At 40.7% G+C, this 25,174-nt stretch overlaps 1 protein-coding gene and 1 long non-coding RNA gene across 2 annotated transcripts in view; both read left to right on the forward strand.

Annotated features, from left to right (window-relative positions):
* Window positions 1–511: 511 nt before the first annotated feature.
* The window catches only part of LOC111245289 (neuropeptide SIFamide receptor-like), a 31,558-nt gene continuing 6,895 nt past the window's right edge, over window positions 512–25,174 (forward strand). Inside the window, exons 1-2 of the mRNA XM_022793460.2 lie at window positions 512–1,491; window positions 9,009–9,108. Of these exons, the coding sequence (XP_022649195.1) occupies window positions 1,200–1,491; window positions 9,009–9,108 (392 nt within the window). The 5' untranslated portion in view covers window positions 512–1,199. The remainder of the gene's footprint in view (window positions 1,492–9,008; window positions 9,109–25,174) is intronic.
* Window positions 19,226–24,848, forward strand: LOC147757401 (uncharacterized). The gene is made up of 2 exons (XR_015321577.1): window positions 19,226–22,504; window positions 23,145–24,848. It is a non-coding gene; the product is annotated as an uncharacterized LOC147757401 (long non-coding RNA).

Below are 25,174 nucleotides of genomic sequence, written 5' to 3' on the forward strand. Positions count from 1 at the left end.
ACTTGTTTGCTCAAAAAGAGCGTATTGAGCTTGCGAAAAAGTTTTTCTCAGCCTTTCATCAGTCGATTTCCCGACACGGAGATTTATGCTGAGCTATGCTCAAAATGACTCACGTTGCCAGAGACAATTTCAGAAAGCTATCCTCACTAAAAAGCTGGACGAATTTGCCCTCGCTAAAAGTTCGCCGCTGAAAATTCTGGATTGCCTACAAACAACTTACTTAATTAGTTTGCCAGTTGTTAGCTTAATTCGAATATTGGCTTATCCTTTAAGTGTTTGGATGCAGGCCCGATCAACTAACATACACTTTTACGATGTTTTCTTGGGTATTTGATCCTTTACTGTTCATATATAAAGAACTCCGTTTCTTGGAGGCTCGACTTCTACAAGAAGGAGATCCAGCTCTCTGTTTCGTTGGCCATTTTGCCCCTCTCCCACGCTCGAGGAGGAAAGGACAAATGGCGACCCTCTCCTTCAACATGCAACGTGCTTGGCCCTCGCGAGCAAAGTAGAAGGTGCGCCTTATTAACGATGGTGGCTGCACGTGAAATCTGCACCTAGCTTCTGGGCTGTGCAGGCTTCCGGTTGATAGTGCCGTGTGTTAAAGTGTGTCTGGCCATTATTATCACGAAGTTATTCCATAGTTAACTTGCGTACTTAGGTCGACATAAAGTAACCTTGCGTGAGTAGCTCATCGGAACGGGCGTGTTTGGGTTACGTGAATAGCTTGTGGTTCGGTTTAAGAAAGAAAGATGTTTTTCAAACGTGTTACGAAACGTGTAACAACAGCTCCGACCGGGAACAAAACATAACAACAAAGATAAAGATGAACCAAGTATGAACAATAGACGGCTTATGTAACACGGAGGCAGCGCACCCCAATTATACGCACAATATTTACAGCGTACAGAAGAGTTAATATTGCCGTGCCTTTAGCATCGATATTGCCTTCAAGAGTAGTTTCAAGTTTATTAATCACAGCAAAGAGACGACAGAAGAAGAAGCAAGCATTAAGGAAATGTTCAAGTTCATCCAAAAATATACCAGCCTTCAGATAGGCCAAGTGACAATCCTCTGCCCGTAATGATTTCGGCTCAAATAGAGCAAGTAGCGGCTAAGCGGCATCAGCCTTCCGTAACAAACCTGTAGAGATTGACGACTTGGCCGACTTAAACTATTTGTATCTTGCCTACTACTAAATGGCCGTATCTAATGGCTGTAACATTACCGAGCAGCCCGAACATGTAACGGAAGACGTCGATCCCGAGCTGGTGTTCCGTTACAGCTCATGGGTAACGTCATGGCTAGTGGTTGGTTACGTCGGCGTTCTCGTGGGTGGTCTAGTAGGCAATGGGTACGTCGTCGCGGTCGTGCACAGCGCGCCTCGAATGAGAACAACGACGAATCTTTTACTGGTGAATCTGGCCGTGGCCGATATGCTTGTTTTAGTCGTGTGCGTGCCGGCTAACCTAATTGCGAACATTTTACTACGTAAGTAATACATCAAAAAAATTGTATTTGCCAATCACTCTAGTACCTGTCTTCTATCTCCCTACGGTTCAAGTAGATATAATATTTCGCATGCATATCCGCCCAATCAATTGAAGCTTGCGCGCAGAACCTTGTTGCATTTAGTATTGTATACACGAAGTACTATAGTGCCGGTATAGATAGATAGATAGATAGATAGATGACCATATCTTCGTCATGCATTTACCCGCATTTTATATCAAGAGAGGTGTTTGCTTGCGATAACGCCAGGGCCATATCGTTTACATATATAGAAAATCATAAATAGCCTTCACGATAGTTCACTTCACTATGGTAGGGTCTAGTGCGATTGAATCACCATTGCCTGATGTGCTAGCCGCTAGAATAACAACAACACTTTCCGGTAACGTCTTCTTCAGCTTCTTGCTTTTATGGCATTGGGATTCGAGTATCTGCGTAGCACAAATCCGATAACGTAATCGGGTTGGTACTGTGAAGCGGACACGTGCAGGTAACTGATAGACAATTACAGTAATCATTTCAAACTATTAGCATTGACTCCCAACTGGACATACGTGGCATCGTTGCAGACGTGACTTCAACGTATTTTTCCCGTATAGACTCAGCCCAACTGCAATCAGTCCTCTTAGCACTTTCTGTTGAAGGCACGTTATCTCCGAGTGCTTTCCTACAAGGTAGCCTTAGTTCAGAGTGAACAAGTTGAACCTAGGCCAAATGTCTGTATGGAAACACTTCGTATATAACCGTTTGCACGCCTGCGAATTGGTACGCAATCTTGTCACTTTGAAATATGGCGTAGCATTTATTTCGGTGTTCGAAGTGAGCGCTTCTCCAAAGCAAATCCTTGTTTAGTCGATATTCATACTGTTGAGGGGTCACCTTCGTTTATGGACGTTTAACTCACAATTAAATGAGTCTGGAGTTTATCTAGGCGTAGATCTGTTGAGGGATCCGGGGTCGACCACAACGAAGCGACGACTAAAGAAATAGTTGTCAGCAAATGAGCCTGATAGCTTTCGGGTATTTAATATGTGTGCAGAAGAATAATTCAAATTCTTCTACTTTAGAAATGAGCCATTTTGATCATTTTCAGCATGCTCAAAGACCCTCGTTCAACCCTGAAGACCTCGCTGTATGTCTCTCAGCGGAAACATGCGCAGAAGCGAACTGCAAAATGTTCCAAGCTGGACTTAGAAGTCTGGGTTAACGAGTTTGATCTCCAACTGAAACCCAGTAATGATTTTCATGTGGGTTTCTAATACCCGCTTATTTACATTTGAGTTGTAGTAGTGGTACTGAGAGGTTCATGAGATTACTGCCCTAATGCTAAACTGTCCACAAAAAAAAGCCAGGTAACCCAGCAGCGGATGTTCGTCGATTAGAGACTTGTCTTATTAGTTATGAGTAACAAAAAAATATCTTAATTTTCTCTCGAACCATGGCAGATGATGAATTCTGGTCGTTCACTTACCTAAAATTCAACTTAGCTATATTTTGTGAGAACTTAAATAGATAAATTCAGATCTTGCGATGACAACAAAAACAACGAGGTCCTCTTGTTTCTTCTTCAAAATGATCCGTTAGCAAATCGTTTAATATACGTAGACGCGGCACGCTACGATATGCATCTAGCCAAAAGATGTCATGCCCCGTCAGAATGCTAAATTCATATAGCCATGCCGGGCATTCATCATATTCCCATCGGGCTGCGGCCACAACGTTGAGGAGACGCCAAAGGAAAAAAGTTAATTTCACTATGTATATGTCCTAATGGGTCGCCTCTTTATCAAAGGACAAAAATGGTGGCCTTATTGCACCAGCATGGCGTCCAGAAGTTTTCACAACAGGGCGAATTTTATCATTAGAAGAAGACATGGAGCCCTGTCTTCTTTGTCAAGCTGATATGGAAGTTCCATCATTGTTATACTTTGGGAACAATTGTTGCACAATAATTGCAACACAATTGTTAGAGTGAAGTGTTCCATTAATACAATATTTTGCTTATCAACATCAAGGGTCCATGCAACTTAAGTCTACGTTTACTATCAAACTGAACTTCTTTTTACAAACAAAACTTCTTTTTATTATTTGATTTTTTCGGGTGTGCGATATGGTTTATGCGTTCTTAGAAATGTATTAGAATGCATTGTATTGAATATGCTTTAAGTAGAACATTTTCTATACCGTTAAATCGGCAGCGACCTTCCGGCCAAATTTGACCACCCTTTTCTACTTAAATACCGCCAATACCGCCGTATCGACACGGCCTTGTTGATTCAAATTTGTATTAAAAAAATACTACACCGCGGTACGGCTACGATGTACCTTTTCTCGGATTTGAAGATTTCGTCGCAAGAGATAATAGCATTTTTAGGTCTCTGACAACTTCAGCCTATTCACCGTAACGTTAAAGAAGCATATTCTTAATGATCTGTCCCATTAAGCAACAAGTTGTCTCAGTAACAACTAATTATCAATGGATCTTAATATTCGAATTTCCGCATAATACTATGTTTTATTTACTAGATTTCTTATATTTAGTAAACAAATAGTAATTATTTTTATGACTTACTTTAATAACGAGTTTGCAACTATAAGACTATATATCGATCTGCATGTGCCTAATTAGGTTCAAACAAGAGAGTTTTATGTTTCAAGTTTCTCGCGCTACAGTTAACTTCATCCAATAAGAAGCGATCTGAAAAATCCCCTCTGACGCATATAGTAATTATTTTTTTTAAGTGGTAAACCTAAGTGTCCTTAAAGTCCATTCCAGAAGCACAACGGCTATTGAGTCTACTTTTTTGGCAGATCGTGTAATACTTTAAAGACCGTTGTTAAAGGGATCCGTTTTTCGCACGCGAGTGATTCGCGTTGAAATTAACGCTGCAGAAAAATCATCGCTTTCTGTCTCTAGATATCCAGCTCAGATGTCGTACAAAATGCGAAGTGCTGAAGGAAGGAAATTTTAAAAAATTAGAGGCTCTCAAAGGCTGCTCCAAATGGCGACAATCGCCAAGCTCAAATATGCGTTGTCTCTTCTGAACGCAAAGTAGGTCTATATACAAACAGCGTTTCCTTGTTATTTAAATTTTAGGTGGCTATACTATTTGAACGCCGAAATTGTGCTCGTATAAGGAATTAGAAATACCCTGAAGCATTGAGGACACATAGGTTTGTTTCACACAGCTCTTATAGATTTGCGATCTATTGTTTCCGTAGGCAAAAGTATAGACATATGCTGCACACGAGCACAAGTACTATAAGACCCTGTTTCACGAGCGCTTTGTAATGGCGTAGTAACTACATAGAGTTTCAAATTTATCGCGCGCGGGTTGCGCAAAAAGCTATTGTTTGCAACAATGTTAAAGTTGGCAAATGGAATTTTTGCTACGTTTAAATTCATACTATGGCCAATCTAATGCTTAGCTGCGGACTAGACGGCGTAGCAGTGGGAAGGCGTATTTGTAACCCTATAACGTATTGAGGGAGGTAATTCCCATAGAATCTGTTAAAACCAGCTGCCCTGTTATTGTTTGATGTACAGTAGAACAATACACCAAACGTACCGTTAGAAGCATGAAAAATGCAATAGTTTTCCTGGAATGAAATAAAGCTTTTCTTAGACAAGGGTTAGCTAGCGTTAATTCCCATATTAACCGCGCATATATTCCCGAGGTAGCTACCGAGAGCTACAACGACACCATTCGGTTTCCCACAGACCCATTTCGGTACGTTTCTACTTGGGCTTGGGCAATTACGACCCGAACAAGTTATCTGAACTTCCTGAAACCGGCACAAATGTGTGCCCGCCTTTAAAATTCGTCGAACACGCAGATTGTAAATGGATTCATGGCAAGAAAAGATGGCCTTAGAGTAAGAATACTTTTTGACCTCAGATCTACAGAATCTCTCGTTAGCGGTGTTGCGCTTCTAGAATTTTCATTGGGACTCTTCTGTTTTGGATTTGTGACTGTGCCGTGAAAAGGCTAGCAAAGGTCAGTGAATCAGTTCAACACTGAAGAACCGTATTTTACGAGGCGATAGCTGATTGAACAAACTGTTTGATGAAAATACTATATACATATATATAAAGAAAATTTAAAGCAATTTATTATGGAACCTTTTTTAACTTTCCGTAAAAGTGTCGGTGGCTAAAAATCAATCAATAATAGCAAAACGATTGTGGGAAATGCCACATCGATCGATGCCGGCTACCGCGGAGAATCTCTCCCTAACATTCATAACTAGATGAAGTAATGAATTTTCGTTGTGTTTAACTTGAGCTAGTCTAAATGCGCTCTTAAGACACGTCTAAAGAATAGATCTTGATACATTTTTTGTGATAATTTGCCATTACATTCTAGAATAGAGTACGATTATCGCCATTTTTAATGAACACTATAGTTTCTCATACTAGCACTAAATAATAACACCTTTTTCTGGTTGGTAAGGGACAAGGTTCACGACTTCCGCTATATAGAGAAGCATCGGTAAAATAAAGTCGTCAAACATAATTTAAAAGCAGCCTAAATACACAAGGAGAAATTCCTTAAGGATTCGCGTGTGTCACTCCTTTCAAACGACTTGATGGTAACAGTAGTGAATGAGCCCGACTCAAGCGTGTTCTTGGGTTTCGTCGCAAGCTGGATCTGTTAGGGATTATCCTGTCGGCGCTGTTGTCCTAAATAGTATAAGGATTCGTATGTCGGTGAATCCGTTCCGGGATGTTGTCTGATACAAAGGCCTCTTGCTCTTTCTTAAGGCAGCCAGGCTCGCTCGCTCGCATATCGCTACAGTCTATCTATACAATTTTAAGCATGAATACCTTTATCTGGGAAGATGCCCTCGAAGCGACTATAAATATTAACTAGGACATAGGGCAGAACGTAGGAACAGGTTCAGTTTTTACGAGCTCTCTATGAACAGTGCCTGCAAGCGATTGTCAGTCTGGCTTAGCTAATCGTTGAGAACGGTGTTTTCAAACGACTGACCCTCAAGCTATTTCTATTCCGGGCCGGATGCGTGGGATAGACTTTGATTTGCACATTTAGCATTTGTCGACTCGACTCGGACTCGAGTAGATTCTGTGCTCATTCGTTGCGTGTAACAGAATTTCAGTGCTGCGTATTAGGTAAGGAACATTCGGAGGATTGCGTCCACAACCCCTTTCTCATCTCCAACTTCCTTCGCCTTGAAGTAAATAGGGTCCAGCGTTGCGTTTCCTTTTTGGGATAAATATAAAACTAAATTTAGAGTTGTTTACTCGGCATGCAGTGTGGCCATAGCTACATTGGAACTCACGAGTTAGAGTGTTGCAGTGGCTAATTCCCGGCTTAGATAACAAACCTGTGACGTCTCGAGAATACTAGGATGAATCGGACAATATTTCCTGCGACAACTTTTTAGAACGACCGTAAGGACTTTTCCCATCTTATTCTAATCTCATATAGTGTAAATTTTCCCGCTGATATGACGGATCAAGTCTGATCTAACTTTACAGCACTGTTCTTTGCTCACAGACAACAACAGCAGCAAGAGCAAGGCAAAGGCACAGATAAATCTGTTTCGTTACTGTAGATGCGTATGCTCCCCTGAACGAGTGACCAAAAAGCCATCATCAAACACGAACCTCAGGGAGATAAATACCCATGTTGGACTGTAAATTTTATGCTTAGAAAATGTTTCATCGAAAAATCTTACAATAGAAACAAACAGACGTGAATACGAGTTTTTCCATTATTCGAAGCAGTTGCTCTGAACGTAAAACAGGAATAGGGTCCAAATATGTATAGATATACCTAAGCAGAACGAGTATCGACGTTCGGCAATACAAATATATACTTTAGAAAGAAAAATTGATCCACGTCAATGGTAAGCTTGCCGCAAGCAAATCGCAAGACGATGACCACGATTAGGAAAGACTAATTGTTAAAGGACTGCTCTATAAAACGTGTCAGGAAAATCTGACACGTCCCCTGAATCGCGGTTCCTCAAATAAAGGTGTGATAATAAGGGGAAACAAATAGAAGTGCACTTCGATATCGAGAGAGAAGGGCGTTGCTCCGTAATAAGGAACAATATGGATATTTGTTTGCATTGCCCCAACAATTCGGCTTCCTATTTCTCGCGGATGTGGATCGTTTGCTTATGGATTTCTGTAGTGTCACACTGGATACGAATATAATGTGGTAGGCACGAGAATGAAGTAGATCCATAGAAAATAAGACTGGGACGGAAATTTGGAAGGCAACTGCTCGCCCAAGATATTGTTTTGAAGACGAACAGACGCTTTTATATTTTTTCTTTTTTAGGTTGTAAAGGACGTTTATTGTTCGACTATCTTATGTCATGGCAGGAATGATGTGTTTCGCAGAGCTATGGAAGTTCGATTAGCTAGATTAGATAGGAGGTATAATCAGTTGTCCAGAGTTTCCTTATCTAAAAACAAACAACTGGCTAAAATATCGTATGTACGAGTTAAGGAAATTAACTGATATTCTACTATTTCATTTTGATGAACTCTGAAAGATATATGTACGTTCTAGTGCGAAATTGCCCCATACAATTTAGCCGCTTGATTAAGTCAAATGTTAAATACCTAAACACCTTACGTCATCAGAAAGCACCAAAAGGTTCTTGTACAACCATAAAAATCTCGCACAGGACGAACGATATATTATTAGACTCTATTCTGCTGTTTTCTGCATGGGATTGATGGTGGAAAGATCGAAAAAGGTGAAATCTACATATAGTGACTCTCCAATACAGCTAACCAGACTGCAACCCTCACGAGGACTCGATTTCATGGGGGTCTCGGTGGAACCGAATTTCAAGCAGCCGGCCTCTTTGGGCATGAGGTGCACTCAGAACTTGAATAGGCGTACGGCTTAGCTGTCTCTGGAGAATAGCGCATGTCCTGTCAAACAACAGGAACACTTTCGTTGAAAAAAATAAATGAACGCTACTTGGGTACGTTGTAGGCCACTTTGCCACTTCGGACGACTGAGGCTTTTTTTTCAACTGAAGTCATATGGAACCGGAATTGAGTTTTTCTACAACTACGCAAAAGAGTGGACGTCTGAATCAGACAGTTGATATATGCACTGATCACATTTTGTCGACTATTGTTAACTCTGTATTATCTAAATGAATTGATTGGTCAACGTGGGCAACCTGACTGGTGCGGTTAATGGTGGGATAACCCCTATATGCAGCCCTTATATTGGAAGCACATTCTATATACATATACAAACACACATAGAAGCTCTGCAATAATTCGGATCGACATTGGATCACGAACAAGGAAAAACAGCAAAGGATACATTGATTTTGCTGGTAGTAAAAGGAGTAGGACCCGTTATTTTCACATTCTTTGTGTCCTAACACAGCAATGATAAACCTGGTGAGACGCTGTAGCTCACCCACGCTTGAGAAGAGACATTTTTTTTAAAATTATCTGTGCATCTAATGACTATTCCATATTACAATTTCAGCTTGGGTTCTCGGAAACACGATGTGTAAATTAGTAGCGTATCTTCAAAACGTAACGGTCAGCGCTTCGATTAACACGCTGATTGCTATCTCTATTGACAGGTAAGAAAACCTGCTGTAGAAGAAACTGTAGAATTCATAGGTACTCACTTTTACAATTATATAAGGATCAAAATAAGAAAATGCACCTTTTAGAATTTTCTCGCGGGAATCGGTGATACATTAAGGACGCACATCCTTGGATAAGTGGGTAAACACTTAACAAAAGTTGCTTCCATGCACCACTTCTTCGTTTCACTAGGATGTTTTCAAACGCCCTGTGGCTTGAGTGGTAGCGAAACAAATCGAAATCTGTTGTGTGTGTCGACATTACTGAATATTCAATTTTATCCAATCAAATAGTGCTGGCTAGTGCAAAGAAGACAGTAAGCTCAATTTAGTATGGCATTGTACCAACTTATTTAGCTTAGAAAGTAGGTTTCCATCATTTCATGTCGGTAAATGTGTGACGCCGGACCTGTACCGTGGCGTTGGTCGTTAAAATATGCTATAGGGTAGAACAGACTAGCCTGAAGAAGGTGTTTTAACCGCTACTACGTGCGGGAAATCAGAAAGATCACATATACACCCTAGGGAAACGGTTATGCTGCTGAAATCGCTACCGCACACAAAATTTGCATTGACTTACTTAGCTGTGAAGCAATATATATATATATATAGGAGAAGATTTTACGGAATCTGGGATATACAGCTTATCCGTAAGAAATCTACGATGACAGCAGTTGTTTGGCGATGTTATCTGTATGAAACGTATGTTTTTTGTGTAACTTTCGCGGCGCCTTAGTAAAACTGGCCTATCTTCGTAATATCTAACTGGCAATGATCAGAAATTACCAAGATAGGGGTCGCCGTCCTCGGTGCAAATTGGCCCGATCCGCACCGACCGGCCTGGCAAAGAACTTTCCCGGCGGGCCGGCGGTCGGCTATCGGCCAATAGAAGAATCTGCGGTTGTTGTTATTACAGATATAAAAGAGAAATTTATACTAGTGCAGATATAGAATGTGGCAACGAATATACATTAAGCAGTAGGGCTGTTGAAGGGGTCGAGAACACTGCATATTCAATGATGATGATGGTTTATCACCGCGCCTCTATTCCGCAGTCAAATGTGTCGAAGCTGAGAAGTTGTTGAAGAAGTAGAAGTTAAAGAATATACAACCGAAGTCCAACCTGAGCAATCTTTATTTAATGGTGAAAATGTAACAAAACCGTTGGAGAAAACGAGGGTGAAATCTTGAAAAAGAAAACTGTAGGAAATTATTGTTCAGAAAGTCGAGAGGCTAGAATAGAGCTGCTACGAAAACCGTTCAGGCTATTTAAAAATCAACGAGTACACTATAGATAGAAAATAAAGCAAAATGTGTACGAGCAGACATGGAAGAAGCTAGAAATCTAATGGTATATACGAATAGATCTTTAAAGGGACGGGATGCAGAGATTGCTAATCGAAAAGCAGGTCTGTCTATATACAAAATGATGCATGTAGATTTATGTATGTAGACCTGATGAAGAGAAAATAATGAAAGTGTAATAAACTGGTGCCCAAGCCCAGCACTGCAACACCGGGCCGGGCTCTAACAAATTTATTTTTACGACTTGTAAATACATATAAATACACATTTTATTTAATTTTGCATTACATGATAAAAACAAATAAATTAAATAAGTGCCGCCGTTTTGTATGAAAAAAAGCCTACTTATATGTTCTTGTCATTTTTAGGTAGGAATCTGGATTTGATAATGTATCTAAAAAACAATAGAAACGTCGATCTATACACGAAATCAGTGATACTGTGAAAAGTTTTTCCAAAGTGTTTTACGATTTTGTTGTGTTTTCGATAGATATCTAAGGACGTTTTTTTTTAAATGTTATTACCGTGAGTTCTTTACAACAACGACAACAGAAAGCTTTGAGTAGAACTATAGCAGCAGAACATTAACTAGTTTTATTTATGGCTAGTAAATAAATATTTTTATATTATCAGTTTACATTCTGATTTATATTCACGTTTTCAACAAAATACAACAATTTTTGCGAAATTCAAATTTAGAAAAAATGTTAATAGTTTTTATCTAAGTTTTACGGAACCCCTGCTGAGTTAGTCATGTTCAAATGAAGTTTAAATAAAAACTAACAGCAAGCACTCGACATGACACAGAAAAAATGTAAAAAAATGAAAAAGAAAAGTTTAAAGTAAATATATTTCGAACCGCAATAATTTCCCGTTTTAAATGTCAGAGATTTTTTCGAATGCAAACGAAAGCTCCAACGGTAAACAACTGCTGGGGATAACAGAGCAGCCTATACAAATAATAATAGTAATAATTTCAAATACCAATTTATACAAGTTTTTATCTGGAAATCGAGATTCTACGAAGAGAATTAATTTGTGCTATAAATCTAGAATGATTCTAACTCTCTTTTGGACTGCTAAAGTTAGCAAATCACTAACACAATTTTTAATAACGTTTTTTCAATTCAATCCGGAATTCCAATCTGGAATTAGAGAAAATTTTTGTTGACCGTTAACGTACGCTTAATACCAATATAAATGAGTGGCTGTTGTTTTAGCAGAAATCGAGTATTCTTTTCTACCGACTAAATATATCATAGAGAGATTTAGAGAGAGGCCGAATTTAGTTAGAATAGTGGACTAACAGTTAAGTTCTGCGGAGATCTTCGATAGCTTTAAAAATTAACGTTAAATTATTACCGTGTACAACTAAAAATTATTTCAGCAATTTGCTCGCCGTATTGACAACAATAGAGTCTCCTCTGTGCGCATATGTCCCAAAATCGAGCTAGTATTCCTTACATACTTGCCTAAGTGATATCTGTTAAATAATTTCAATTTTGCCTAAAAACTAGTATCGGCACTCCCTGTCTTTTAACCTTTATGTCTTTGTTTATGTCTAAACCTACTTCATATGCTTATGTTTTATTTGGTAGTCTATTCCGGGTTGATTTGCTTTCCAAATTTCGGGATGTGGTGGTCGGAGTTCGAATCCGGGCGCAGATACACTATTTTAGATGGTTTATTGATGGATGTACGTCATCTGAACTAAGGCCTTATGATGAAACCAGCAGACGTGAAACATAAAAGACATTTTTAAATATTTATTGTAAATATATAATAACTAGATAAAGGATCATATGATATCAATTATGAAAAGTTCACCATCAACCTTTTTTCAAAATTTCAAATATAATACGCGGAAATAAGTGCCAAAGAGTATTTGTCATCATTCCGCGGGAACCTGCCTCGGGTTCCGTGCTTGGCCTTTAGCTGATCTAACACAACGTCTTTATGGGTGATTTCAATAAAATCCTACTCTTGTTTTAGAGCTTACTGTCTTTGTTACGACGTTGCACAGACGTTATTATGCGATAAACTGCACAGTGGTGTATATGTGGGTTTTGCAAAGTGTTAAGTTAAGAGCTCAGAGAGACCCAATTGGACAGTTTAAGCAGTTGTTTCCTCACAGCAGCGAACAGTTTGTTGAGAAAAGTTTTACCGTAGCATTGTAACCTTAAAAAAAAGGGTCTACAGGCAGCTGTTACAATGATACTTTTTCGTTTTGCATCTGGAAATACAGGTACTGTTGGTTAGGGCCTTCTTCAATACAAGAATATACCCACTGACTTGGATACGCTCCTTAAACTATCGCCGTTTCCAATATATTTTTTTGACTTAAGTATGAGCGTTGTCGGTTTGTAAAGTTGATCACGGTTCCTTATTGCGGAAATCGCACAGACCCTGTTCCCAGTGCTCATTATTGACAGGTGAAGCGACAGTTTTCCACAATAGAGTATTAAGGTCTGTCATACAGAAATGGCGATATCAAATTGCTCTGGTCCTTAATGCTTGATAACCTTAATGGCTGCTTAATCTACTAAATGGTACGCTCGATGATATACTTAATTGTGGACATTAAAAATGAATAAGATAGTTTATTACTTTTTATTGTTTCGTGCTTTTATGTATATCATGTTCCTGATGAACCATTATAGCTAAGATGAATATTAAGGTGATGTCGTACTGTGGATTTTGAAACTGTGTTTCAATTTGACGCTTGATTTTGCTAAGCTAAATAACAACTCGTATTTTATATATCCGATTTTTGTTTCACAGCATAACCATGTAGTTCTCTGTACGTCTGTAAAATTATGTATAATGGATATTGAGAATTTCCTTCCATTTGTGTTTTGCGGTCTATTTATTAACAATATTCGTCGATTTTGAATGGAGTGGCTGAAGTATGAGCTAATGTTTCTGCCTGTTTGTTCTAGCGTCCGAATGAACCGGACGAAGGGAGCGCCGAGTTGCATTATTACTTCTATGTTTTTTCTATGTTTATTATTCTATATTATTATAGCCTGGTCAAGTCTTTTGAAAGCTGATTACACTACAACATGAGAAGGTATGGTAGTTCGGTGACTTCAATGAAGCTAAGTGACACTCGATAGTACAAGTGAAAGATGGCCTAGGCATCCAGAAGCCAATTCGAATTGAATAGCTTAGGTAGAGGTAGTAGAAACGCGCAATACGTTTAAATTAATGGGCGACAAGCAACATGTGACAAACTGACTATGTCTGGAAGCACTATTATTTTCCTTCTCTCCGCAATACCCTTCTGTGTATTAAATGCGGCATACTATTCGAAAGCTTTTGATCTCTTTTAAGAAGAACATGGAGAATTTAATCGAACTAGAGTCCCAAAAACGGACGTGTTCAAATGCAAAAAAAATGCAGTTGAACCCATGTTACAGTTTAGACTTGGCGGGGGTCGAACCTCGTGTGATGTAGTTCGAAAGGTCTGTTCGATGTACGCGGAAAACATCACGTTGACAAGGACTACTTTGCGCCTGTCTACAAAATTTCTAACGGTCATTTTAACCCAGGAGGATGGACCGGTATAAATGCCTGTTCGAGTCGAAGAGGGATTGTGTCAGGGTGTCACTTAGAGAAAACAGCCACTAAACGACTCTTCAAGTACCTGAGGAAATGAGCTGTTGATCGTTAAGCGCAGGCGTTAGGTGCTTGCACGTAGTGCAATGTATGAAAACGGCGATGTTGAGTATATAACGCACTAGGTAGCCAAAACAATAACAAGGATTGATTGGGCTATCGCTTACTACAACAATTGCCCGCCGCCGTACATTAAATTAGTCAGTAAGTTAAATATAAAAATAATTAAGAGAAGTGTTTAATAGACAGAAAGTAAATTTGAAAAGTACCTAAAACGCTACGTTTTCCGTTAAATGAACATGCACCAAGATTTTAGTGTTCAACCCATTAGGCCAGAGGGTTCCCAAGCAATTTCGAAATTTCTCTATTTAAACGTTAATGATATTATTTAACGACGAACACTCTGCACAGGATTTCGTCGATGGCATCGTACGAGCCTTGAATCGGTCCGTGAACTCATTCACAATTTCATGGCGATGCCGAGCAGCCTTAACTCTTCGAAACTGGTCACTGACAAGCAATGCTTCAATTAAGGAAACTTTAAGCCACATCGTTGCAATGCTGAATCAAGATATAATGCTTAAGAGGATAGGCTGACAGACCGTGTTAGGTTCCAGAAATTCTGAAGCCGCATCTATAGTTTGTCGGACGATCCCCTTGAGCTTTGATACACAGTGAACTTGAACGTTACATGATTACAAGCTGAATCCGTGAAATGAAGCTAGCAGACTATATTGCTTGCGCAGATCTTATAAATTTGAGGTTTTAGCAGATCTTTTCACGTAGCCTTCTTTTCCATAAATGAACCCCCAACGGACCTCAAAGCTTGAGACAAACTGAATGGCCGGCAGAGTTTTGCTGGTGAACGAAGATGGCGACGTTAGTGCTGTCAATTGCTGGCACCACTTTTACCTGCGTAATTTCTAGATTAGGGAATTCCCATTCGACCCATTCTTAGAGTAAGTTAAGGAACCCAAAAGGGCGCAGAGAGCTATTGTGTACAAGGTGATGTGATTTGCCTTTCTGACTACGACTCGATGATCACCGAGTCGCAACTGTTTGGTATTCCTTACCAAAGAATACGCGTAAAATCAAATTATTGCCAACGCTACCAAAGCATATGTTGGTCAATGCCTCGAAGTTTCGAGTTATACGTCCGGTATACCCATTGGGCATTCCATCAGACAGACGGCTGGCTCTCAGCACTGTTGGTCAATGCCAGAAACCATAGATTTCGTACTGTGCCCGAGCAATAGTCTCTTTGTTTGTTACCGTAGAGGACTGTTTCTCTAACTTTTTGACTAATTCTATTATATTTCCACTAAACATTGAGTAGTTAGCACTTCACATTGCGTCACTTTAAAGTAAAAGCTTTACTTTTATTTCTACTTTCGACTTTCTTAGTACTGAACCAATATTACATTACTAATCCAGTATATCTCATATATTGCATGCTGGATGAAAGCTACTACAATTATTATATCGGTATTATTTTTCTAAGTAAGCTAACCGAGCTCAGCTATTCCAATAAAACCATATATTCGAATTACCAGATTGATATTTGGTAATAGGATGGATGATAAAGAAAATTATGATAATTAACACTATTTCTCTCACTTTATAAACTGGGATGTAGACCGTATGAAGCACGATTTCAGCCATGGTTATCTACACAACCTTTAAAAGTATCTGCAAGAATCAAATGTATGCATTTGGTAGGTTACAAAAATCTCTATTATTGCTATCTCTGTGCTTTCTACTGAGAAAAATTTGAATTTTCAAAAAAAAAGTAGGTTCATCTACAGCGAAATACATCAGAGAAATTTATTAGCGTAGTACGAATAGCTACGTCAAGGAAAGCTTTCGTGTATAACACTGACAATACGTAAGATACAAGTGGCTCACAACTATGTAGAAAAATGTTTTGCATCCGGCACTTAACCCGTTGCTTTTGTTTAGATGGCTGACAGCTAGCGTGGAACGAAATAGTGTGTCCCCACCCGGATTCGAACCCGTACCACCCGTGTTGTTGAGAGTTTAACAGTCGAACACGTAGTAATAGCCACTCGATGTTCTACTGAAAGCGTTTGTACAAATGGCGATGCAACATAATCTACAGGTCTACGTAGAACAGACTAACAAGCAAAAGTGCAACTAAAGCTCAAATCCAACTACCGGTATCGATATTGCTAAGTCGTGAGATTTCTCTCGATAATAGAATCCCACTCCACTCACCGTGCAACGCACAGCTTTCGAACCAGCAACTGAGCAAACCTTTAACAACGCAACGTTCGTAGCCGCAGTCACCGAACCGCCTACATACAGCTTAGGTGAGTCCCGGTAAGAACATCCTAACGACACGAGATGTGCCATTAAAATAGTCGATGTTTTTGCTACGATTTGATCGTATAACAGGTAGTGTCAAAGCTGTATGTCGATTTTTAAAAAATATGATAGAACTCAAAATTTTTTTTTTCTGATATATATTTTACAAGCAAAATTTTAAAAAAGTAACTTGACAGTAATCGCTCGGGCAAGTATATGATTATATGAGAAATACTAGCTTGATTAAGAAAATGAGGTACAAACGAATGTATTTTCCTTTTTCATGCCGTTTCCGGTCTGTTGCTCAGAACTAACTGATAAGTAAAATATTAAAGGCTTTAAAATTATTAGGCTCGGCTTGATAGTCTCAAAATTAAATTGCCTAAAAATCTGCGTTTACGATTGAAGGCCTCACTATATGTGCGTGAAATATAGCACCGTCCAAAGGTCACAGATTTTAAGGAACCGCTGCAATAAGTGTCAGTTGTGGTAGACAATAGTTTAACATACTTTCAAAGCTATCGCAGAACTCGATAAGCAGTCGGTTGGAACACTAAACTAGACTTTATAGCTTAGGCTTTATTCGCTAGAGGAAAATGCCCAACATCTTCCATCTATCACTCGTTTACCTGTGCATTCGTGTAAGCGTTTGGCGACGACTTTGTCTATTTTGAGCCTTTGTTGTGATATGAACAGATAACAAGCTAGCTAGACAATAAGTTTCATCAAAATTCCCGATTGTATCGAAAAAAAAAACGTTACTCTTTTACTCTTAATCGCTGATTAGTGTTTCGGTGTTTTGCTAGCTTTAAGCTTAGAAATTAAATTCATTCTAGTTGACGACACCATCTGTCACTTTTTTTTATGGTAGGGGCAAAAAATATATTTCTTATTTGAAAGATTCGATAGTTTTTTTTTTTTTTTAAATAAATTTAGCTATTGTTGCCTATGTTTGTTTATCGTTAAGACTTTTGTTCACGTTGTAATTTTTTTCTAGCATCTAATTAGAAAGATTGTGACTATTTATGTCGAAATTTCTGTATGCCAAAATTCCTTCTATACATTCGAATGTTTGTTTGCTAGCCTCTACCTTAACTATTTTAACACGACTAACTCAGTACGATTTTTGCTAAATTCGGAGGAAAATTGAAAATGTTATTATTTCCCTAAATTTGAAAATCTATAGCGAATTTCACTGAATTTTATTAGAATTTTTGTTGAAAATGTTCATATCCACTAGAACATATGCAAAACGTTATACAAAACGTCTCTTTACTAGTGAATATCCTTATACTCCTTTCTTAAACGCTCTGTAGATACTATTGTGATAACTAATAAAATCATTGAAAAAATAGTAGCCAAACAAGCATCAATACTTAAACACAAGGTCGAAATCAGAAACTTATTGGGCGCGCACCGACCCATGGGATCCCAAAAGTAACTAGTGTATTACAATCGTCCTTTGGCGCAGTTGGTTAGCTCATCTCTTCACCGGCTGTCATGTTTAGCGGATAGATGTACACTTCATATGTACTTATGTACACTAAAGCTAAATCTGTACATATCTACAAACGATGTGTTTGGATAGACAACTTTCAAAATAAATGAACCTAACTGTCAATTAACAGTACTGAAATGAACATAATTGTAAAGACAGCAACACCCCCCCAGAGAACGATATGTGCATATCAAGCACCGAATAACAACCGCTCATTAGAAATTATCTTTAGGTAACAGTGAAGCCAGTTCTAAAAAATGATGAAGATGTCAATTATATAATTGGCAATTTATAAAGCAGTGAGATACACATAAAGTGATTTGAGCTGATATTGATGAGAAAAGTGTTCTTAAAGTTAGCAAATATTTTCTAGCACGACCAGCCTTTTCTAATTGACTCACCACGTCCCGATGATGCTGATTTGACAATTTCAACGTGTGCTTATTTGAAAGCCGGGAACCCCTGAATTCGCTTGAGCGATAGAAATGCTACTTGACAATGCACCTGTGCTTAATTTTTTATAAGGACAAGCATTTTTCATCAGTATAAATTATGCGTTATCGTTAACAATCGCTATTTCAAGCACTTGGTGTAATATCAGTTGATAACCTAGGTACCGCTTTTAAATTGTGCTAAAAAAAACTTGACTGTGTGAAAAAATGTATGCTGTATAGATGTTTATCATCGAAGCTTGTTTTTTTGTTTCATATTAGACAGTACCGAATGAAACAACAGAGCTTTTTGGATCTCAGGCTGTTATTTTTAGACATTTTTAAGAGAATTCACTTTAGAGTCGATGAGTTCAAAAATCTTTTTATGGAGTTGAAATGGTATGAAAAGGAAGAGCAGACCCTTTTCTACAACCGGATATCTTTACCCTTTGCATCGGCTACTGATCATTGATGGACAAGTAAACAAATTCTTTGTTCATTAAGCTCTATAACCTAGATTACCTCAGGTTCCGAAGGCTTTCTCATATGTGTACGAACGACGTATATACATTATGGCAAATCGAAAACAAAGCAGCGTTTGTCCTCTACGACTTTGAGTTTCAGATCACTATTTGCGGCAAGTTCAGCGTTGGCTCGGCACTAATTCCTACGAATTTCGAAGGGCACATTCTATTTCAGTCATCAGGCCTTGATGGCGGGGCGCCTCCGCAGCGACTGCCCGGTCCACCAGCGCCACTGTGAACCATGCGTAGATCTAATTAAGGGTGAACGCTCGCCTTCTCCGTCAGTCACAAGGCGTCGCAGACCGCGACGCTTCAGGAGCTGCGTACCGTCGCCAGGCTCTCCAGCGTTTTTAGTTTTGCAGCCGCCCAAAGTTTCTACGTCTTGGCGTCCTCGGTTTCTAAACGCTGCGGCCATTCTGTCATGGCTGCATCCAAATGGGTTGGATTGGAATAGACTGGCATTTGTTGCCGATCACGGGCGACGACCCCGTCGCTATCGACTATGAGTTCGGGTGCATTTTAGTATATATATATATATATACAACGCCATTTATGTGTATATGCGCGAGCTATCGTCAGTATCCATGATAACGCTGAGGCCTATTCCCGTATCGTCCCTATCCATCCAATTCAGTTCGTCGCCGTCTAATGATGGAGGAGGGCGTCAGCAACAGGCAAATTGCTCTTTGCCTCCGGCGCACCCCAAGAGGGATCTTGCTACTGCTGTAAGACAACCCAACCTCAACAACGCAATACATCGCAAGACAACCGCCACTAGCGGTGGCAAGCAACCGATCGGCAGTCACTTCACCTATACAAGCCCAGCAAAAACACCGACCCAAGCACCAGTCGGATGCGTTACGGTGGGGCCCTTTCCCTCATCAGCGGAAGCGGTTAGGGATGTGGTGATGCTTGCGGTGTAGCTCATGCAGCGCCCTGCGAACCTGCTTGATGTTGGCAAGATTGTGTGATCAGGGCCACGTCGACATGCAAAAACTAACATCGACCGAAGTTGGTCCGGTGCCGAACAGCGACATTCGTCGCAGTTCTTCTTCTTATCGGCCATTTGTCTGTTGTCAGTTCAATGCTGTATCGCCGACTTACTCCATAAAGGGATTGTCTTCCTGCTGTATTTGCTCTGTCTCCGATCGAGCCAAAATAGGTAGCTATCAGTGGCTTGGCCCCCTCGTTAGCCAAGGCCTGAACACTTTGTCTTCGTTTACTCCCTCCCCCTTCCGCTCCCCCAACTTTTCCCCCAGATGCAAACATAACAGCACATACAAGGGAACTAGCCACATAGTCTGTAAGCTAGCGGCTCCGCCGTTCCTCCAAATGAGGGAGAGGCCGCCCGCTTGACCTCGGAAGATTCATTGCAATGGCGGACGCCCACAAACGCTGCTGCAACAAAAACCTCTTGTCGTCATTGCAGGAGAAGCAGTCGCCGTCCGCTAGCGAAATCGCTGACGGCGATTAAGTGATTTGACAGACTGACAAACCTAGAACAAAAAACTTTTTTCTCTTGTCTCACGTAGTCTCCTGTTTAATCTACGTTCGTCGATAAGCTCTGACCTGTAAGAATGATTCTACGCCAATTATTCATTGCTTGCCGACTAACCAACGAAAATTATTGTTTCAAAGGTGCGGTTGATCGCTTCTCTTCTTTCTGTCTGCTTAAATGCCGCCGATAGAGAACTCTGCATAAAGGACAACTGGAGCTTACGACAACTCGCAGGATATATACATTGTGAAAACGTAATCATTTACCGGCGAAAGCTCCGTTCTCGGTACTTCGGTCCACTGAGCAAAGGTGATGCCCGGTAGAGCGTGATTCAAATGCCACCCCCTAATAAAATCAACACGAATCACGTAAGTCATGGTACCTAAATAGTAAAGCGCTGTTTGACGTTGGCCGGGTTGATCTTGTTGTCCCGCTTTGCCCTACGGTGGCAACGGCGTGCCCGTACGCTTGCATAGATCCCGCTGAGACATCAATCGAAGGAATTATCCTTCTACGTCACTGTTGCCGTCGGTGCCATAATTTCAAGGAATAACCCTACTATCAACAACTAGGTATCGTCATTCGGGATAAAAACCGTCCCTCCTCCGACGCAAGTTTTTCGTGTTACGTACGTATGATGGAATTATCGCCATTCCGAAATTGTCCATACGAGCCCGTCTGGATCGCTAGAGCTGCCCAATTTCGTCTGCAGGCGAAAACTACCGTCATTGCTGTTACTTCGCATGGCAACTAGACAACACTGTTACCATTACTCCAACTCCGTAAACAACAAAACGACTCTTTGCCATCTTCTACTGTCTACTTAAGCGGCTTTCACGGCAACGATAACCGTAGAGGCAAACGCAAAGCCAACGGCAGCATCAGACGTGTGGTTACGACCAGCCAACTGGCAGCGGCAGCAGTCTTCCTGTGCCCAACTTTTTGGGCTCCAGCGGTGCTTCGGTGACCGAGTTTCTTCGCCCGGTGACCTACATCCCATGACCGCGGCTGTGGCAGCCGCAACAGCATCAACAACATGAGGAGAAGCAGCCGGCGCTCCAGGGACTCTGAAGATCTGCCGTTTCATCGAGCAGCTTCAGCATTAGCTGTAACATCATCGGTGGAAATTCGGTGGCGCAGCGGCTTAGTTCTGCTACTGACTATTCGGGTAAACCACTATGTTTGTGGCTCTGTAGCTTTGTCTGCTGCTACTTCGGCACTTCGGCTCGAAGTCAAAGCGTACAACGGTGAGCTGCAACGGCATGCCGTAACGGCGCGGAAACTCGGCCCATTCCGCTGGTCTCAGATAGATTGGCTAAAGCCCGTCGGCTGTTTCTCTAGAACTCGACGATAATTCTGACGCTCCCTATCAATGAATACGACGACAACATCCACTATCATTACTGCTACAAGGACTGCTGGCGCTAGCACTATCGCTGCTGCCGATAGTGGGCAACTGATGGCCAACAATGCTTCATCCATCCGACAATGTCCAATGCTTCCTTTGTACTCGAACAAGCCGAAGGCAAACTCATTAAAAATAGACCACCTTCAACCCACCGACGAATATTGTGAATGTGGAAAGTGATTGATTCCTTACCTTTCTACCCAGTACCACGTTTTTGGATTTACCAATCAATCAATCGTTTAGTGTGTTTATCTGCGATGTTTGTTAGCGTGCTGTTATCTTAATGAAAGTGTGCTCTGATCTGGAACATATTGCTTTGAATCAGTGCCACGAAGTTTACCTCTTGAGTTTAGCCTGTCCCATCGATCTGAACGGGAACCTTCAAGCTGTTACCTGGCGCTCTCTGTCTCAGCATGTGCAGTATGCCTATTTGGTGCCCATTGACCCAATTGATTATTGTCACCAATACTGTGTAACTGAGTGCACGCTAAACCTTACCGAGAGTCCGTTGGGCCAAGTGGTTATTATTCGGGCAAATTACGCTACCACCCCCCCCCCCCCCGAACCCACTCTTGCTGCTGGTGTACGCATTAGCAGTACGCCACTCAAGACAACTAGTGGAGAGAGAGGGAGCGAGGGCGAGAGGGGGAGCGAGAGCTAGAGAGAAAGAGAATATAGGAGTGTGAAGGCCCGCCCGCGCGAAAGCAAACCAATAGCGAATTCATCCATTCGCTGTCGTGGTGCCAGTGAAGTGTGTCAGTGTGGTGAAAGTATCAATCGCAAGTGAGTTTTAGATTGGTGAAATTTACATATGATCTATATTACATATTCAAATCCGTGTTGTTTCCTGCGTGTAGAGCAAAACCCTTCTTCTGTTCCCTGCTTGTCGATAAAAAAAGGCCCCCCATCTTACGATATTCATAGCGATATACATTTTACTCTAATAATCCTTACTTAATACCTATTTCCATAGCAGAAGGAACAGATATACAGACACGCTCTAGACGACAAAATGTACACCGACGTGCTCTTTTCTTGTTCAGCTTTATCGAATGGTAAAAAAAGTTCACTTTGTGGTCTATTGGAGAGTTTTATACATTATCGTTATAATAGTGTAAGCTGATTTTATGCGATGATGATACCGCTGCCGCTGCTGCTGTTCTAGCAGTAGCGATGCGCTTTTGCTCGAGAGAACGCTTTGCAGAGGTTACTAGGCAAGCAAGCAAGCAAACAAACAAACAAACAAACCTGGCAGGTTATATGAATTAGCCAGTGTTCGTCTGCTAATCGTGCTATCGATGCTGATGACAATGGCTGTCACAGAACAGTAGCTGTAGCAGTTCTATTATCATTCAGCGTATTTACTTTTAGCTGTGATATGTAATATCTGCTTTATCTTTTCGTTGCCTCGTACTCGGAATAGGGACGCACGGTCAACATCGTCAGCATCTGACTTACTGCTTCCTCTAGCCGTTGGGAGCGCTAACGTCGTTGCTACGGATGAAGAGGCGACGACACCAGCTCTCATTTCAGTCAGCTAATCAGCTGACTGCCTGACAGAGAGTATTAGCAGAGCTTCCCACTTATCCTTGCGCTTAGTTAACGGCAACAGGCGATCGTTCGTATGCTTTGCGGCAGTTGGTTCGTGTAGCAGACGAGACTCGCGTCGTATCTTTCGTCGGACTACACCAGTGTTCGCCGCTGCTGCTGCCGCCGCCGCCGCCGCTGCCGCGACTGCTGCTAGTGTCGTTCGCTGTGCTACGGCGGATGCGGTTACCTCCGTGGGTCCGCAACAAAACAACAGTGTCGTACCTAAAAGGGGTTTGGCTGACTTCTACCGAAGGACTATAACGTCTAGTCTGCTCTGATCACAGTGGCCATAATGGGAATGTAGTGCAGTGTGATTACTGAATCGTCGTGTTGTCTACCGGATTTATTTAACTGTAATCGGTGATGATAGTGGCTGAAAACAGATGGTAATGTGTCGTTCGAATACTGCTCCACGCATTCTCTGCATGGGATGATGATCGCAACGGGACTTGCGGCTCAGCTTTGAACGGGTCTTCTCATAGTTGTCGTGCAAGCTAACGTCGTATGCAGTGAAATAAGCAAAAAGTCCACGTGCCTGTACGGGCAATTAGGCAATAACTACTACTTTATAGAATTTTTTGCGTCAGTCTACCACATTAGTGTACTTCTCTTGCATTACGCTGTTCTGATGGTTACGTGTATATATATATATATATATATATATATATATATATATATATATATATACGTATAAATAAATAAATACACATATATATGTATATACAAATATGAACCGGCTGGCCCATCTTTGCTAATCAACTCCGTTGGATATGATCATGCCATAAGGGAGAAGTGAGAAAAATCTTTTTTCTACTTGCCGCCACCTACCCGAAGTCAAGCCGCTCACAAACTTACGCGAGCACCGAGACAGTCGAATTGAGTTGAGTGGACGGCTCACTGACGGCTCTAGCCGTCGCGGAACGCGCAGGTGAGTGAAAGAAAGAGGGAAATGCACGAGAAAAAGAAAGTTAATGGAGTAACGCTTATTATTATATGAGATATTATTATTATTTTGATCGTTCTTGCTGTTATTCGCCATTTGAGCAGTTGACTCGTAAACAATAGCCCTGGCTGTGACCGGCGAGTTCAGTCTTTTAGGCCGGCAGAAAAGTGCAGACCAACAAATGGGCCGCTACGGCTACATTCGAACAGAATTCTGCCTACTTAATCTTCTCGGCCGATCAGTCACACGAGCGGAGTCTACTGATGGCCTCTGCTCTATTATACGTATATCTAACGTAACATTTTTCTGGGTTGACCATGCTGCGGTAACAGTTACCCACTGATGCGTGATACGAATTGGCCAAAACAATTTGATTTAGCAGCGTCAAGTAACGTGACGTTCTTGTTGTAGCGAAATAGATCAAAAGCCTGTAAATGATAATCATTATGTTCAATTTTAAATAATCTAAGATGGACGTGTTGTAAGGATAACAATAAGACTGAGGCAATTTTTTTTAGCTATATAACTCTTTCCACGTCTATATAGGATTATCTAGTTTAGTCGAAATAAAGACGAGCTTTTGTCTTAATAATATTTATTTGTTCTTATTCCATATGTTACATAATGTAGTTTGGCAAGGGGTTCTAGGACTTGTGATGCTATAATCTTCTATCAAATAATTTTTATCAGTAGATCGGTAATAAACGTAACAAACATTGATCTCACATTTTAAAATGCCGTATTGTTTTTTGTTTATTCGAGATGTACTTTTTTACGTCCAATATCGTTTCCTGAGGAATCTTCACTCGTAGTAAATTATGAGAAATCGAAAAATTCAACCGATTTAAGGATGTGAGTTCAATCTTATAACTGCAGCGGTTAAAGACAGTTCGCCAAATAAACTCTGCATTAGGTAAAAT

The sequence above is a fragment of the Varroa destructor genome, unplaced genomic scaffold (genome assembly GCF_002443255.2).
Source record: "Varroa destructor unplaced genomic scaffold, Vdes_3.0 BEIS01000002.1, whole genome shotgun sequence".
Taxonomy (NCBI): domain Eukaryota; kingdom Metazoa; phylum Arthropoda; class Arachnida; order Mesostigmata; family Varroidae; genus Varroa; species Varroa destructor.